The sequence below is a fragment of the Grammomys surdaster genome, unplaced genomic scaffold (assembly GCF_004785775.1).
Source record: "Grammomys surdaster isolate TR1022 unplaced genomic scaffold, NIH_TR_1.0 332636, whole genome shotgun sequence".
Lineage (NCBI taxonomy): Eukaryota > Metazoa > Chordata > Mammalia > Rodentia > Muridae > Grammomys > Grammomys surdaster.
Genome location: NW_021627861.1, coordinates 55,375 through 73,900, shown reverse-complemented (window position 1 = coordinate 73,900; position 18,526 = coordinate 55,375). Strand labels below are relative to the sequence as shown.

Here is an 18,526-nt window from a genome sequence, read left to right as displayed (position 1 = left end):
ACCATTTATTTAACTTTCCACCTTCAGTTTCTTCATCCACCGGAATAAGCAAGCTCTTATAGGATTGCTTTGAGTATTAAATAATTTACATAAAATCCAGTGGCCTGGAGTATGTCACGCAAAGGAAACATCTATATGTGTGTTTGACACACAAAGGGCATATATGTGCATATGTGTGTATGTGTGTGTGTCTATATACATATGCTCTATCTACTTTAGTTCATTGATGTGTTATATTAATTGATGATGCTCTGGTGCAGAACAAACTTTCAGCTAGTATGGTTACTACTAAAGAAAGACCAACTTAGGCATGATGGTACATACTTCTAATCTCAGAAAGCAGAGGTGGGAAGATCAGTGAGGCCTGCCTGTAATGAGTTCCTGGATAGTTGAGACTCCACACAGAGACCTCATCTCAAAAAGCAAGTAACAGCACAAAAGGGGAAGAAAGCCTATGGTAACATTTTCTAGCTTTTTAAGAAACGGGGTTGGCATGCTCAAACAAAGAGCATGATTTCTTATTGGCAACACCGCATTTACTGCCACTGGGAAAAGCCAAAGAGGGTCTGGTTAGATACACGAGAAGCAATTTGCTTTGCCACAATTTGATTAGATCTATTTTAATACTACACTGATTTCCTTGTTGTTTATTTAAAAGTTTGAGATTGACATTTTGCAGTCTCAGCATTTTTAAAAGATAATTTTAACTATCAACTTCAATGGGAGGTGGAGACAATCTGGGACTGAGCTCTGTGTACATTAACACATAATGGCAAGAGTTTTCTAATGGAGAAATTCAATTTTAGTTTATTATCAGTACGTGCGTGTGCGTGTATGCACTTGTGGGCTGGAAGACAACTTTCTGGAGTCAGCCCTTTTCTTCCACATGCACGTGGGCTCTGGGGACTGAAGTAGGCTTTTACCGAAGTCAGTGCTTTTACCCGTGGAGCATCTCACAGGCACCCATGCAGAGATTAGTCCTGAGAGTCTTGCATTTAATCTCCCTGCTCCTCCTTGTCCTGATGAGGCGTCCTTGATTGATGCCTTATAAAGACTTGGGGTTTGGTTTTGTGCTCAACAAATCATCACCATTTTTCTTTGTGATCAATGTTAAAAATATTCATTATAAAAAAATAGAAAAATGCAAAAAAAATCTTTAAAAGCCAATTATAGTTTCATTATTCACAAAGATGACTGGAACTACGTTGAGCTATATTTTTTTTTTTCTGGTCCTACTTTCCGTTTCTTTTCCTACAAAATTTAAAGTTGGTACCAAATTACATTGAAAGTTTTACATCATATATTTTTATTAGCATTGTGTAATTAACACTTCTCCATAAAATTCTACTCTATGAATATAATTACCTTCACTATTTATGCCTTGAGATCTCTGGGTGTTTTAAACACATCTTCATTATAAAATATTACAATAAATATCAATGTTCATAAAGTCTTTGAATTTATTTATGATGTTATGTTTTGATTTTGATGGCCTAATAATAAAAACTAAGTAGACATGAAAGAGAAGATACATAGAAATTCCATACCTGCCCATAGCACCCTGCATAATGAATGAGGCTTGGGAAGTCCTTGGAACAGCTCAGTTCTGCGATAGCTTCTGTCTCACTTACCATCCAGCGTACACACTCCAGCTGACCATTCTAGATTTTAAGAAGACAAGAAGAAAGAAATTCAAGATTAACAAAGTTTAGCAAATATCACAAGGGTTGTAATTTTTACCCTGGGAAGATATGTGAATCTTGGTTTTGGTGTCTGGCTTGTATCTATTTACCTGAAATATAAAGATAAGGCCTGTTACAGTCATGCTTTGTGGTTTAGCTCTGAATCAGTGGGGAAATTTTTACTTGCATTCATCTAAATGATTCTAATCAGTTTTATTGAAAAATCATTCTGTTGAGCTTTGTGGTCGAGTACCTACCTAGTGTATGCAAGGTCCTGAGTTTGATCCCTAGCGCTGTAAACAATGAGTGAATAAAATCACTCTGTCGAGGCATAACTAACATACTGTAAAATATATTAATGTACTTGTCAGTACAAAGTTGATTATTTTTGCATATATATGCATGCACATACAAACACACACAGACACACACAGACACACAGACACACACACACACACACACACACATAGACACACAGACACACACACACACACACACACACACACAACTCTAGCCCCAATCAACAACACTGCAACATTTCCAAAAGTTTCTAGCACCCCATGCCTTTCATCCTCCTTTTGGCCCTGAACATAGTAAGCTCAGATACTCTGAGCATTTTACTGTTTGTTTTCACTTAGCATAATACTCAGAGTTATCTAAAGTGCTACAAATATATTTTCTAATTTTTAAAATTAAAATATAATTATGTCTTTTTGGAAATGTTTTTATTTCTCTTGGATGGATACCTAGAATTAAACTTTCATTTATTCTCTTTCTTTTCTTTCTTTCTTTCTTTCTTCCCTTTCTTTCTTTCTTTCTTTCTTTCTTTCTTTCTTTCTTTCTTTCTTTCTTTCTTTCTTTCTGTCTGTCTATCTGTCTGTCTGTATCCATCACAGAATACTGAGTGTCATAATCTGATCAGCATCCACACAGACTAGATGAATTCGAGTCTCGCCGCTTAGCCAGAGTTACTTTAGCTTCAGGGTTTGCAACTGTCTCATATGCAGACAGCAGCAACAGCACCTTCCTAGCATCATAGCCAAGGTGAAACGAGATGCAGCACAGGCTTGATGAACCCAATGTTCACTACACTCTACCCTCTCAGATTTTCCTAGAGACTCTGTGAGGCCACTAATTGCCTGTCTAGTTTGCATACTCTGGGGTGTGAGCATAGAAAGGTTAGGGTTTATGGAGCCAGGGAGAGATTACAAATGAGCAGCATCTAACAATTATTTTCTCTTTAGTTCAGAATCTTAACCTGTTAGGATGAAAAAGTAAGAGGAAGGCAGGAGAGGCAATTCCTTCCTTCATCGTCTATTTGCATAACAGGATTCCAAGTCAAGAATTCCCAACTACACGCACACACACACACACACACACACACACTCAAATAACATGCACACACACACTGACTCTGACACACATATGCACACACAAACTCACAATTTACACATACATGCACACACCCTCACACACATTGACTTATACACCCACACTCATATAACATACACACACACGCTGACTCTCTCACAGATTTACACACACACTGGCACGCTCTCTCATACACACACTCACACATATACTCTCACACACACTCTCTCACACATGCTCACTTTCACATACATACTTCATATACACTTACAAACACACTGATCTATCTCACACACATACACCAACTCTCTCACACACACTCACACACACACTTTCACACACTGACAAACATGTTACTTTGTCCTTGAAGCTACAGAGATATGCTATATGACTGCATAGTACGAAGGTCTCATAAAAATCATAATTACACTCGACAGCAAACATCTGTGGTACTGGTTTATGTGTTTACTGTACTAGGCTGCTTTTCATTCTTTTAGCCTGCAATCCTGCTTATGACAAAGAGTTTACCGTAAAGCAGGAGGCTGTGTTATGCCAGCCGTACCCACATTCGTTTCATGTTCACCATCTACTAACTGTGTTAACACCACACTGCAGACCTATATCATGTTTACGTAAACATTCTTTGTGGTGTTTGCACAAGGATAAAATCATGGAAAACCACATCTCAGCATGTGTCTTCATCATTACATGCACGTGCCTTTATTGGTATGACCAGGTAATGTGCTCCTTGCTGCCCTGGGGGCTGGCCTGTTTGCGGTGTCTGTCTGACATCCTGGCTTCTGTCTGGATTTGGGTAATGCACATTAGCAGCCAGAGACCAGAAAAAAAGAGCTAGTTTGAGGTCTCTTCTGTTCTTGACTCTTGAGCTGTAGCTAGCCCGCTCTGTTCTCTAGTCATGAGTCAGAGTGAGCCTTGCCTTTCAGCTCGCCACTTTGTGACAGGTTCTTGTGACTACTCTTTCTCCAGGTTTCAGTAACTGTGCCCAGGCTGTCGTCCCATTAAACCATTCACTTCATTCTTTCTGAATGAAGAAAGAAATGGGAGCCATCTTGATCATACAAGAAGCAAGACAGTTTGCATAAATACTATATATGCAGCACACAGAAACGTGAGGCCATGCCTCTAGTTCTAGTAAACATAGATGCATCCCCTCCTCTTTATCTCTTTCTGGTTAGTCTAACTAAATTTAAGCTTTTTTCCTACCTTTGCATAAAGCCACATCTAGCTTTGCTAGTTTTCTTTTCTGTTGTTTTAGTCTCTGTTTCCCTCCTTTTTGTCCTGTTATTTCCTTTCTTTTGCTTGTTCTGGACTAAGTTTGTCTTACTTCTTTCTAGTTCCTACAGTGTCTGACTGAAACGTTCCTCCTTGCCCTGCCCACTTGTCCTGTCCTGCCCTGTTCCCCCCCTCCCCCCCCCCACCTCCTTGACCCTCCTTCTTCCCTGCCTACCTGTAAGCAGAGCGATATAGACGCTTCCTGTGGAGGCAGCCGTAAGCTCTGGTTTCATTCCCATTCACCCCAATCATTCTCAATTTTGTCTGCTGACTGGTTTAGGATGGGTTAATTTCACGAACTTGTAAATATCCCAGTTTTTCGTTCTGTTGTTAGTTTCTAATTGTGTTTTTTAATGGATAAAGTGTGTAAGCTTGTATTTCAATCCTCTACAATTTATTGAATTTAAGTGGATAGCATTTAAACAAATAAAATACAATCCAAAGAATAGAAAGAAATATTATTTCTCTTTTCTGTGTTTGAAACCAAAATGACTTGCCTTAAATGCAAGTAACAAGAATATTAAAAAAAAAAAAACCAAAAAATCATTATTAAATTCCAACAGGATTCTGATTCTTTTGTCTGCTCAAGTCTGGGCTTGGAGTTATTTGAATGTTAATTATATATATGTAAGGGTGTGTGTGACATCATGTTATCACCTGACCACTTTGCCTTTAGGCTTAATCAGAATTACCAAATGAGAAGTTAAAACAAGCAAACAACAAACAAACAAACGATTTGATTCCATGTTTGTTCAGGTCCTAAAATAATTCCTTCTGCTAATTCTATTTTAGAAAACAGACTGTGCTAGAAACCAGACCCTTTAGAACTCTTTCTTCCTAATGACTTTGTTTAGCTATTTCCAAAGGGCACAAATACTTAGAGCAGTTACTCCTGAGTCCTCTGGAAAACACACAGTAAGGTCTGTAGTGTAATGTAATCTGTTTAAGGAGTCTGAGAATGAGAAAGTGGTGTTTGTAAGCACTGTTGGGACTTTAAAGTATGTGTGCTTATATGTGCACAGGCATCCTGAAGCTAGAGATAGATCCCCTGGAGCCCAAGTTACAGTGAGTTATCAGCCACTAAGTGGGTGATGGGAACTGAACCCAGGTCCTCTGCAGGTGCCCATAACTACTGAGTCACCTCTGCAGCTCCCTCTTAGAACTGCTTAATCAGATGCTTCGTGTGTTCAAAACAAGGTCCTAAAACAGAAGACTGGTGGCGTCTTAGGACCTCAGTTTCATCTCTGTGTTAACGAAAGGACACTGGATGAACTGCAGGTATCAGGTCACATTGTGAAGGGAGAGGTGCTTCCATGAAATACTTGTATTTACTGTTTATGTCAGTACAGATGGAATGATGGAGCAGAAAAATACATCTTCCAGCATTCGGAAGCCAAATCTAAAAGAGTTTTTCAGCCTTGTGGGTTTTAGATGTATTTTCTTATTTTTATCAAATTAAAACTCAAAGTGCCATGTAAGCTCGTGTCATGACTCCTTGGGGACAGCTGTGCTGTGTCGGTTGAAGTTTAGGGATAAGCCAACACCTCATGTTAGAGAAACTTCCAAGTGCTAGCCTCCCTTAATAGCACACCTTGATCTGATTCTCCTTGCTCCTTATTCCCGTGTTAGGAAAAACTGACACAGTCTCTGAGAGAGCCAGGTGGGGTAAGAATCCAAAATGCAATCACTATGAATAATGGGAAAATTCTGCAGGCAGTCACTGTCTTCTCTCTTTTGTGGACTGGTTTGGAGATTATTGTTGTCGGGTAACAAGCTGGAATGTCATCAGAATCTCAGAGTGGTAGTGACTGAGATGATTAACTTTTTATATATAGCACGTTTATTTGCTGTTTACTTAATACATCACTTTCTCCTCTCCTCCTTCCAATAGCTTAGCTCACAAGATATCTTTAAAAAAAAAAAAGAAGAAATGAAGGAGAACAAATTAAAAGACAAAGGCTAAGGCAGCTCAGCCCCCAGTGGTCACCTTGATGGCCAGGCCTGCCGGAGTCAGCTGTTCTGTGTTCCGCTCGTTCAGAGAGTCTTCGCCCATCAGCGACGTGAGGTGCTGCAGACACTCTGCATGGCCCTTGGATGCCGCAACGTGTAACAGATTGTTTCCGTTCTCGTCGTGAATTTTGTCCAGGTTGTCTGCAGCTAGGTGTGGCTGTACAGAGATGGAGAGAAGCTTCCATCAATAAGTCAGAACAAGACACTCAAGACACTACGGAGGGTCTCCTCTGGGCACAGGGAAGGGACAGTTCATGATCTAGTTAAGAGTCCCTTGCTATTTGCCCTGCTCACAATATGTGTTAGAAGGGTGGTTCTTAACCTGTGGGTTGCCACCCATCTGGCCAACCTTTATCTCTAAAAATATTTACATTATGTTTCATAAGAGTAGCAAAATTCCAGTTATGAGGTAGCAGCAAAAATAAGGAGGAACTATACTAAAGGGTCACAACATTAGGAAGGTTGAGAACTCTTGCTTTAGAACATTCATTCTCAAGGGACAGCATGAGAGACGATCACCGAGCTAGGACAAATGAACTGCAAAGGTTTCCAGTTTGTTTTTTTTTTTAGGTACCCGAGAAGTGAAACTGATGATAAAGAACAGCTTCTCTATCTCTGTCACCACCCTGCTAAGTGCTCGAGGGATGGAGCTATGTTTTATTGACTGTTATAGGTTTGTTGAATGAATGCAGTACTTGTTTTGCGTGTTTGACTTGCCAGGCTGGCTCCCTTTGCGTGATACCTCATGGTTGTGGTCACTAGTGCTTACAAATGACCCTCTCCACACCAGTGACTCCCAGGGTATCTGGGGTATCTGGAGGAAACTTGGTTCTTTGTTGATATATTTTTTTCTCTGTCTCTCCTGGAATTCAGTCCTTTGAGTATGAAGTTTGGTAGAATATTTTGTGTAAACTTAGCTGAGTGGTCAGCTAAGCAGTATTAGCATTTGGGTCTTCTTAATATATGGGACAAAGGAAAGGATTGAACCAAAGAGAATTAGAGGAAACAGCCAGAAAAAAAAAACAGAGAAGACATTTTCAAAAGAAAAATAGTTATGGCTTCATTTGGCAAAATTTTTCAGCCATAGTGTCCTGTTTGCAATAACAGAAGAAGCATATTCTAGTTTATCTGGGCACACTGAGCATTGTGGAGAATCACAATGCCATGAAGCAGTGATTTTCCTGAATGAGACTTTAAGAGCCCAAGCTTGCTACTATTTGATCAGTGTCTGCAAGCTAGAAAGTGCACCAGATGGAATGCTTTTTCAGCTGAGCTTTTCAATAGACATTTCTTATACTGAGTAACTCTGTGTCTGGAATCTTTGGAGACAATTCTTCATGTTCCCTAGACACACAGCCCTGGAACAAAGTAAAACCCCCCCTCGTGGGTCAGAGAACAATCAACCTCTAGGGGAAGCTGTATCTGCAAATGCTTTCCAAATCCCCTACTCCAACTCTTCTGAATAATGATCAGGGGGAAACAGAGAACTCTCTGTTCACAGATCTGGCAGGTCTGCCATCAGCTAAACTCTGACATCCTCACAGAACCGGAGGGAGAGCACGGGAACCATTTGAAAAACAGAGGGAAAAAAAAGGCATTCTGATTCAACTGGAAGTCAGTGCTGGGTCCTTTGTTTTGCTTTCCTTTTAGATTCAATGTCGTCTTTTTCCCAGCTGAGTTCAGACAATGATGTTAAACTGCACTAACAGTCTGCTGTGGCCATTTGTGTTCTCTGTTTTAACCTCCTAACCATAGAGTTTAAAACACACATCTCTCAAAGAAAGCCACAGGTAAAGATTTAGCAAGATACAAACCAAAGGAGGCAAATATGGTCAGAACATATTATGGGAAATTCTCAAAGAACTAATTAAAAAAACCTTTACAAGAAGATGTGAAAAAAGCCCCACTTCATCCTGTTATAAGATTGAGGCTATAGATCAGACAGACAGACAGACAGACAGACATATAATACTCACCAAGAGTGATATCTGTCCTTCGTTCACAATGTTCAGTATGCTTCTTACTTTCTTCAGGTACTCAGTCCTCTCTTCTGTGCCTTGGGCATTGGTCCAGTTCATGCCGTTGATCTGATCCTCTGGTTTGGCTCCTGCTGCTGAGGACTGCAGGTGGAAGGACCTGAGTTTGCAGTCTGGCCCAGACTTCTCAATTTTCCGACTATGGGGATCACTAAAGACCTTGTTTAAGAAGTCTTTACTATGGTTTTCTGATTCATATGCAGGGCCACATTTACCCAGAGCAGGCAAGCTCTCAGATTCTTCTGTAGAGAGCTTGTGCTGGTCCCGGAGGACAGTTGGTGCTTTCCGTAAGTGAGGGCTTTTCACAGGAGAAAGAACACAAAATGGCGTCATATTGGGTGTGGAGTTCTCAGTGTTTGCGATAGGGCAGGTTTTGGCAGAGAAGCCATTGACGGTTGTGCATAAACCTAGAATCCTTTTCTCTGAAGTCACCTTGCTGATGGGGGCCAACTGTTGACTGGATTTAATGTAAGGCACATCCAGAATCTCATCCATGTCAAGGTCATAATGCTCCAACTCGCCCAGTGCCTGGCTGGGCTCTGAGCCTTTGCCTGGCAACCCCCCGACTCCATCTTCAGGGCTGAGCTCCTCAGGCTGGGGTCCTTGGTCAGTCTCCCCTCCTTTCTGGCATTCCACTGTATTGTTCTTTTGGTCGTCATTTTCATTGTTCTCCAGAGTCTCTGGCTGGTGTTTCAATGGAGAAACTCGCTTCACAGGGCGGAACTTACTGTACACATCAGCGATTCCAGTGGGCTTTTGTGGGTTTGTAATGAGAGTTGAAACACCACAGTTCCAGCTAGAGCTAGAAACTGTTTAAAAAAAATAACAGAGGATACTATTTAATTGGAATCTGAACGCAGTGTGGCCAGTAGGTAGACATGCTCACTTAGGTTATGCTCACAGTAGGTTCCCATGCAAGAGGATAATCCCAAGAGGATGAAAATATACTTACCACTGCAAGGCAGAGAATGATAAAAAAAAGCTATGACATACTGACTCCAAATTAATTAAAGTAGCAATAGTGATAAAGGCAGAAAATTAAAATAAACAAACCCTGACAGATATTTTATTACTGGGCATTTCTGGTACTGTTTATATGTTTGCCACTACCCTAAAAAACAAACAAAAAACAAACAAAACAAAATAAAGAAAGAAAAACAAAAACAAAATAGGAACAGGCTTCCAAACTAGGCCAGTGGACAAATGATACATGTACACACACATACATGTATAAGCATGTACTTGCTTGTACACACATCTCTAATGTTTGAGACATCCATGGGAAGAACATAGCTTATCTTCAAACTCAAATTGCGTCCTGCTATGTGAGTTTCTATTAGATGGTAAGGGTAGGAGAAGGAAAACATAAGGTGGTCAGGTACTGATCTGTCCATGGGAGACAGACCATGGTTGAATCCATGCATCCTGTAATAAATATCCTAGTCAATCATGCAGGGTCATCTTATGATGCCTCCCAGATCATGATACAACCACAAAATTCATTTCCATTTGACAAAAGAGCATAGTCTTTTTTTTTAAAAAAAAACTTTGTATTGATTTTTTTGTGTGAATTTCCCATCATGCACTTCAGTCCCACTCATCTCCCCATCCCCTCTGACCTATACCCTTGCAACAACCCCCCAGAGAAAATAAAAAAACACAAACAAAAAATTGACAAAACAAAACATGAAAACATCTCCAGTAGAAGCTGTAGTAGTTCAGTGTTCTACAGTATACCCTTCTGTTCACACATCTTCACTTGCTAATGTTCACTGCAGTGAGTCATTGGTTTGGTTTGATGTCTCTGGTGACACCATCAATATTGGATCTTCACCGAGACTCCTCCTGGTTATCCTGTTGTTGCCCTGTGTCATGGAGATCCTGAAGTTTTGGATCAGAAGCACTGACCCTTTCACAGGCTCCAAGAGTTCACAGATGATGTAGATTTTGGCCATCAAGGCCAGCTCTGTTTTTGTGTTCCCCTGGTGAGGTACACGGCCCACTCTCCTGGGTACTGAAGCTGGAGAGATGCAGGGCCTGCTGCTAATGGTGAGGGGTAGGGCCAGCTCTCCAGAGCACCGCAGCTAGTGATGGGTGGGGCTAGTTTTGCACAGTTCCTGGACATCTGTGTGGTCCCTGGTGGCTGCCTCAACCAGGGACTTCCCCATGGTCTCTAGTGGTAATATGAGGCACAGTTAGCAACACTGCCCTCTGCCTCTGCATGGCTATGGGACCTAGACATGGCCCTCAGTGGCAGCACTGGCTGAGACTTCACCATGGTCTTGGGTGGTGGGGCTGGCTACTCACAACAGTGTACTTCTTTCTACCCTAGAGTCTCCAGTTCCATCTCTTGTCGTAATGCTCAAACTCTTCCATTTGTCTTTCTCTCCCATCTGTCCACCATATACTTGCGTATTGTAGTGGCTCCTGCTACAGGTGGGCCACTAGACTGGCAGGCCTCTGTCTGCGCTGTATGGAGGGGCAGCAAGCAGGCCTCTAGGTGTCCAGAGCCTGCCCTTGTAGCATGCGGTGTTGGGTCTCTAGGGCACTCTTTAGAGTAACACTGCCCTCCATTTTGGGAACGGTAGGAAAAGACGGAGCAAGGAGAAATAATGAAGGGTAGATAGGGAAGCCAGACTAGTACTCAAAATAGGTTTTTTTTGTACGGATAAAATAAAGACGACACACTGACCTACATTCAACTAAGTGTCTGGTTGAGATGGAGAATGAGGCAGCTGAGACATTTGGAGATAACAATCCCCACCTCTTTTAGTAAGCCTCAATGCAAGCAAGCTGCTTGGTAGCACACACCAGGGTGGGCTGATGAAGCTGCAGGGCTCTTGTTCATAGCAGAGCTGCATCCTCTCCGGACACTTATCTCCGAGAAGACAGATGACCCAGCACTCCCGGAGGCTACTTTACAGGCTTCTATTCTTCTGCCTGTGGTTTATATCATCTTACGTCAGACAGGTAAGGCTTCCTTCCAGATACTCTTTATCCCCCAAACAGGCGCAGTTGGGAAGGGTTTAATCCAGGGTAAGTAAACCTACATGTCTTTGCTGTTGGCTCAGGCAAAGACTGAGAGACCCTGAGGCAGTAGGTGTGCTCAGGTCTGTAACTTTTACAGTAGGCTTTGGTAATGACTAATTCTTACAGCTAAAAGGCTCCTTAATAGAGTTACCTAAATTGGTGCTACTAGCCATTGCTTATGCTGAGATGTGTCCTAAAAGCACCCAGAGAAGTTATCGAATAAAGCAAAGAGATAAGTGAGTGCCTTGAACCTGTCTATCATAAAATCATGAGTTCTGTTCTCCAAATGGACAAGTTAGTCTGAGTTCAAAAGGTCTGTACTACACAGCACGCCCTCAAGGCTCTTCTGGTTCTCGAAGAGAACACTAAAAGCTATGGGAGGAGGAATGGTTTCTTTCCAATGAGCAACATATATAGCAAGGGCTACCCAGAAGGGAAGGAAGGAATCTAGATGGCCTCAGACTCTTGACTCCCTTACCTTCACCGTTTTGTGGCTAGAATTCTGAGCCATACTCAATACTTGGCCTGGAGCACACAATTAACTGACACAAATATGTGAACTTCAATCTCTCTTTGCACAATTCATCAATCTTTTAACATGCATGAAAGGAATTCTTCTGAGGGATTTGCAGCTTCATTTCGCAGAAGGGAAATAAGTTCTGCTAATAAACCCACAGAAGTGATAATCGTCAGAAAAAGCTAGATTCTTGTTTATGAAATGTGGATACGTAAAGACAATGACTAATAATTCCAATCATTTCCTTGTAAAAGTAAAAATTTTCTATCTTTAATATGTTCCTTTATTTTTTAAGGTGTTAAACTATGAGAAGTAATAATTTTCCAGAAATTTCTGCCAAGCCATTTTCTCTGCCTTAGGAACACAGAGTGCTTGATTCACATAAAGCAATAGGGACACAGAAAACATAGGGCTTGTAAGGTATAAATAGGCATTTGATTTTACTCACTATTTTCCCCCAAATCTATAAATATTGTGAGGAAACTTATTCAAAGACGTTATGAGACACATGCTTATTATTTGGAATGATATCTGATGATATTTTGTCAATAACCTGGATTTCTTTGGAGCTTCTAAAAACTATGAATTTCATAATGCATTAAAAATATTTAAAGCCATATGACTTAGTGGGTCAATACACCAAGTGTGCTTTACTGATATATTTATGTACTATATAAGGTCATGAGTTCAAAGGGCCATTCTTTTATGTTGGCTTTATTTACATGTGAACTTTTTTCCCAAGTGATACAGGGAAATGGGTACCATATGTTTCTCAGCTGTTTTATTCTGACAGGAGCCATTAAGAACACTCTATGTAAATGAATTCTGTCTGTGTTTTATGAAAACACTTCTTTCCCCAGAAAGGTCTAGAAACTGAAGGAGGAGTGTCAACATTTGGGCATGTTGTCTTTTTCCCTCATTCAAACCTATGGCTGTTTTGCAGCTGAGGGTGAAGTCTGTACCTGCTAGGCTTGACTACCAAGGAGAAAAGAAAACTGCTTATGAAAACGAAACTAATGGGTTTCATGAGAATGCTCAAATTTGTTTCTATGTCACATATTTGGATGAGCAAAAAATGCAACAAACAAAAGACAAACAGCCGTTTACCTCTCCTACGCTGAATAAATACACAGCATATGAAAAGGATTATTAATGGCAGGCAAGATTTTCTTTTCCAGTTCTTTAAGAGTACCAACAAATTCACTTTATTGTTGCTTTGCTCCTGTACCATCATAACATCCTTGTCATCCATGGGAACACATTTCTTAGTAGCAATAGCCACTTGGAACACTTTTGAGGCTAGATTTCCTCTCTAGAAATTATACACAAATACTTGATACATAAACATAATTTAAATCCCTGGAAATTTTTATCTCAGTCTTTACAAGTTTTATGAGAACAATATCTGTGTTTAATGTATCTCTCTGTCTTTCAAAACTCCCAGCAAATTGCTTACCTAAGTAGGTTTTTAATGATGCTTTGCTCTTAAATGAGCTCACTTTTAACACCTTAGGACAGTTAAGATGCCTATCATGCCTTCAATTTGTCTACCTGATGGAATCACAAATTTTCTTAAACCATCAGCAGTGAGGTGGATGTTTATGATGGTGATTTATAGACAGAACAATCTCCCATAATCTAGCTGGCATTTGAGATGCTCTGAGCACTAGTAAGAAATTGTCAGTTATCCCACAACCATCAAAAGCCAGACATTTTCCCAACAAGAATTAGCATCAATCTAGAATGTGCAAGCCTCCCTGGTTGGCTTTGCATCCTAATCCAGGGCTCTGACTTGCTACACCTCTGTCTGGTTCCCCTCCTCTCCTTCCTCAACCCCTTCCCCCCCAATCCTCTTAATCCTGGCTCAAACAACCACAGGATCATTTATATAGCCTCTCAAGTCATTCACCCCCAGGATATTGTCTACCATTTGTTGTCTTGACCTCTACCCCACATCCCTCTGACACCATCTTGTGGCTCTATCCTAAATCCCTCTTAAATCTGGGTCCTTTCTTTTATGTACCCTCACTGGGCTACACTGGAATCTTTTCCCACAACCACCACTAACTAGTTTTTCTCTCATTGGTTTCTCTTTTTAGCCCATTTAATTTCTCCTTGGGTAAGGTCGAATTTGTCAAATTAGTTGCCAAGCCTTAGGTGTCCCATACTTCCTAAAATGATATTGCCTTGGTATGGGATGGATACCCTGCTCTATCAGACACAGCCCAGGACTTATGATAAGCACCCCTCACTCACAGTGTAAGAGAACTATCCTCCTCATTCATTGAAGGAATCTTACTTTGGTGTTTGAATTTAATTTCTTCCCAAAATATAGAATACCCCTTAATAAACTGGCTGCAGACATCAGGGTCAGTGGCTTTCATAAGCAATCAATTAACAGGAGGATTTTTGAATATACACATGATGTAAAATGTCACTTAAGTTACAAGGTTTGTGGACACTGGCTTCTTTGTTCATAGCAAAATCTTCAGCATGACATGCAATAGTTTATTTTTTAATTCACTTTATAATTTACCTTCTTTTCTTAACACTCATGATTTCCACACCCATGCCTTCTCCCCCTCTCCTCTACTGGTAAATCAACTCTTTCTGGACACATGGCTATATAACATTGCTCTTGCCTTTGGGCCTATTCTGCCTTTCCTATAAAGTCTTTGCTGTTGTCCCTGCCTGAGACTCATGCTTATCACACAGGAGATATTCAGTGTTGCCCCCACTGAGCTGCTTCTTCCTATTCTCCCAGGGAATAGCTGCTCTTTGCTTCTCAGTTCCCAGATAACTCTTGAGCACAGCGGCAGGAAGTCTGAAGTCTCACTTTGTCCTGAGGGTGCTTCAAGGACAGATTCCCCAAGAAGCTCCTCTTGCTTGTAACCAGCTCACTGTCTACCAAAGCTCCTCAAAGACAATGGAGTTTGGTGACTTAATCTTTCCATGAGAGAGTGAAGAGAAGGGGGAAGGAAGGAATACATTGAGTCAAATAATGCAAAATATAGAAATAAGTTTTGTTATAATGAGTTAATTTTTTTTTAAGCTGAGCTGAGAATTTGAAAGATATTGAAGTGACTCAGACAACTAGAAGGTATGCTGCATAGTGATGTACTTTAATGCACTCTCTTAAGAAGTTCTTCCTGGGTGGTGGTGGTGGCACCTTTAATTCCAACACTCAGGAGGCAGAGGCTGGTGGATCTGTGAGTTTGAGGCTAGTCTGGCCTACAGAGTGAGTTCCAGGATATCTAGGGCTACACAGAGAAACCCTGTCTAGAACTGTCCCCACCCACAAAAAAAAAAGTTCATTACTTGAATTTCCTCATCTGGAAAATAACAAGGTTAGACAATATCATTGCTAAGATCTGATCCACTCTAAATATCTCTGATGATGTAGAAATGTGTACAAATAACAGGGTTCTTTCTTCTGACTCACAATGAAACACTATAATTCTTTTGGATTCATGCATTTTACCAGATCCTCCTAAATTTATAATTATGAGGCTGAGATGATTGCTGACACATAATTCTCTGGCTCCTAGGCTTGATAAATTGTTTTCTTTAAGAGGATAATGGACTGTTTGCTGTTGCCATGGTAGACCCAACTTTTAAGACTAAACATCAATGTTGGCTCCAAAAATGCCCATTTATTTTACTTCTAAATATGGAGACCTGTGTCCATATTAGAAAATAAGCATGTGACAGTGAGAAGAGAAAGAAAGAATTATGTCAAGTGAAATGGATTCTACTCTCCATGAGAAGAAATCTGGTCAAATTTATCTTAATTCCTTTAAATATAAATAGCAAACTACATATCCTTAACAGCCTTAATGCAGGCTGCTTTAGGGATACACCTTATGTATTCTCCAGCATTCCATTTCCTTTATTTTAATCTTTGCTTTTTAAATATAGGGTCTTCTGTAGCCCGGGATGTCCTTGCACTTGCTATGTAGCCAAGGATAACCCTGTGCTTCTGATTCTCCTGTTTTCACTTTTTGAATGCTGAAATGACAAGGCACCTAAATGTTGAGTTTATTTGGCACTAGGGATCAAACTGTGGGCTTGGTACATCCTAGGCAAGCACATTTCTAGCTCCACCCATAACAAAATATAGTGTGTGAAAGTCCTTTTGCTTTCACCTTAATGGGAGGTAAATTATGAACAACTGGGATTGTTAATGCTAGAGTCGTGAGTTTCCTTACCACTGATCAAGTGAAATCGGTAGTGGACCCATGGCATACAAGCACCTCAGGATCTCTAAGAAGTGATGACAGGTGTCTCCCTTTACCTTGCGACCACAGGAAGAAGGACATGAACCCAAGTGGGAAGTACTTTCTGGAGTGATCTGTGCTGCACTAATGGGTTAGTCTGGAGCCTGATCCAGGATGGCTGAGTGAACTCTGGCCTCAGAGAGTTGTGTCAGGAGTTTATGCTGGAAAGAGTGATGTGTGTAAAAGGAACACGTCTTTCTGGAATGTTCAGTGGGGTTGCTGGCTGATCCTTTTCACTGACATCACAGACCCTTGACTGAGGGTGTCCTGAGGTTGAAGGGGAAGTACGTATGATGTCATTGCTATAAATATTGCACTCATGGATCTGTTCCATTAGGATGTTCACATGTTGTGAGGAAAATGTCATCGATTTGGGTTTTCAACCTCCTGTCTTTAAAAGGCTACTGATACCAAGCAGCTGTTATTGAATACGTCAGGGTCATGTTTTATTACACCCAGCTCTGTCCATGGCTATGCAGACTCACTCAGATAACTCAGCAGACTATCTCTCCATGTTTCTTTGTTCTGAGAAAACTCACTGAATCACTCATGCCCTGTAAGCCAGGATAGAAGAGATACATCTTTACCAAAGAGGCATATTCTATCATGAAAACAGACTCAATAGTTGGACAAGTTCAAATCTTTAGCCTTCAAAGTACAATTTCCACAAAACAGTAATTGGTAGGCCTGGAGAAAACATACACTTTTCAGAGTTAGTCTGTCATGCAAAAAGTATGCTGTCCTTCATCATGACATTAGTATAAAACCTTGCGAGTGGATTAAGTTTTGTGTCCCTTCCAGGCACATTTACTAGTGCTAGGTTCCTTCTCTCTCTCTTCTCTCTCTCTTTCTCTCTCTCTCTCTATCTCTCTTCACCCCCTCTTTCTTTCACTCTGTCTAATTGTACAGAGAGACACAGCAGAAGGCCAGTGAAAAGACTCATCAAGCTGAGACACTTAAAAAGACAGCTTAGGCGTAAGCTAAGCATTCTTTCTACATATGCACACGTAACCTCTTTTAACTGAAGGTGGCGATGTTTTACAGTGCTGCTCTACAGCAAAGACAAAACAGAGAGTTATGGCTACTCCTGGATGGCTACTCCTGGGTAAGAGAGGCAAAGGGCAGACAGAGCAGGCAATGGGGTGAGTAAGAGGAGAGAGAGAGAGAGAGAGAGAGAGAGAGAGAGAGAGAGAGAGAGAGCTCATTTAAAAACTAGCTATATTAATATGTACTTCACAGCCATTATTATAACAAGGGAAAGAAGGTTAAAATGTTGTTTACTGGACTCCACAAAATGCTTTCTTCATTGGGATCTTCCTCTGCCTTGAACACTTTAAAACTGCCAATACATCCATGTCAGACTTTGTGTACTTCTGAGCACAGGCAAGTGTATGATTTCATCAGAGATCTTTTTATAACAGGTCATGAAGATGGATGGGATATTCCTATGCATTCTCACTTGAAAATAAATGGGAACTCAGGGAATTTTAAGAATTATGTGGAAAATCATGCAGTATTCTGATTTCTCAATCAGGAAGAAAGTTGCTTGACTAACTTTCCGTCGCACCAGAGGACCATTTCATCAAAACCTAAGCTACTCCCTAAACAGACAATTCACTGTCTCTCTCTATTTGGGTTACTTGTAGGTCACAGAGTCCCAGCAAACAATAGAGAAGCATACTTGGAGTCACTTCACAGTCCCTTTAACTAAAATCCCAACATGAGCTCTCCTTACAGTTGGGAAGCCCTCTAGTATCAAACTACAGTTTGGGAACAGAGTTAGGGAAATTGTTCTTAACAACTCTTCTAAAGACAGATGAGCAGACTCTCTACCTTGTTTATTATTGGGAGTGTTAAACATAAATTTAGATTTATCTTACCACTGAGAATCTATGTATCCAGCTGCTAATCCATTCCTGACTAAAGCTGTTGATCTTTTTTTGAATATGATCAAGGGATGCAAGGACATGACAAAGGGTGTTCAGGCATGTGACAGGTAGTCGGTGACAGACAGAGTGCTAAGATGTCCTTTCCAGACCCATTATTAAGTAAGCATTTGCTAAATGTCTTCTGTGCACAGAATTCCTTTATCCTCCCTGCAGGGGAGAATGGAATAGATACAGCCTTCTCTAGACAATAATAATGCCAGAGTAGAGGCAAATAAAAATGTAACAAAAGGCAAGTGCTTTTAATGGAAATAAGCCAGGGCAGGAGGGCATAGAACAGCTGAGAAATCCCATCTAGGAGGTAATATTTAAAACCAAAGCAGAGTAGAAAAAGCCAAATATCTGAGAATGGGGAAGTAAGAGA

The 18,526-nt window shown here is 40.7% G+C and overlaps 1 protein-coding gene across 1 annotated transcript in view; it reads right to left on the bottom strand.

Moving 5' to 3' along the window:
- Positions 1 to 18,526, bottom strand: part of LOC114616596 (synphilin-1) — a 68,629-nt gene that overhangs the window by 27,406 nt on the left and 22,697 nt on the right. The window contains exons 3-5 of the mRNA XM_028762024.1: positions 8,333 to 9,201; positions 6,334 to 6,513; positions 1,548 to 1,661 (exon numbers count right to left, since the gene is read on the bottom strand). Of these exons, the coding sequence (XP_028617857.1) occupies positions 1,548 to 1,661; positions 6,334 to 6,513; positions 8,333 to 9,201 (1,163 nt within the window). The remainder of the gene's footprint in view (positions 1 to 1,547; positions 1,662 to 6,333; positions 6,514 to 8,332; positions 9,202 to 18,526) is intronic.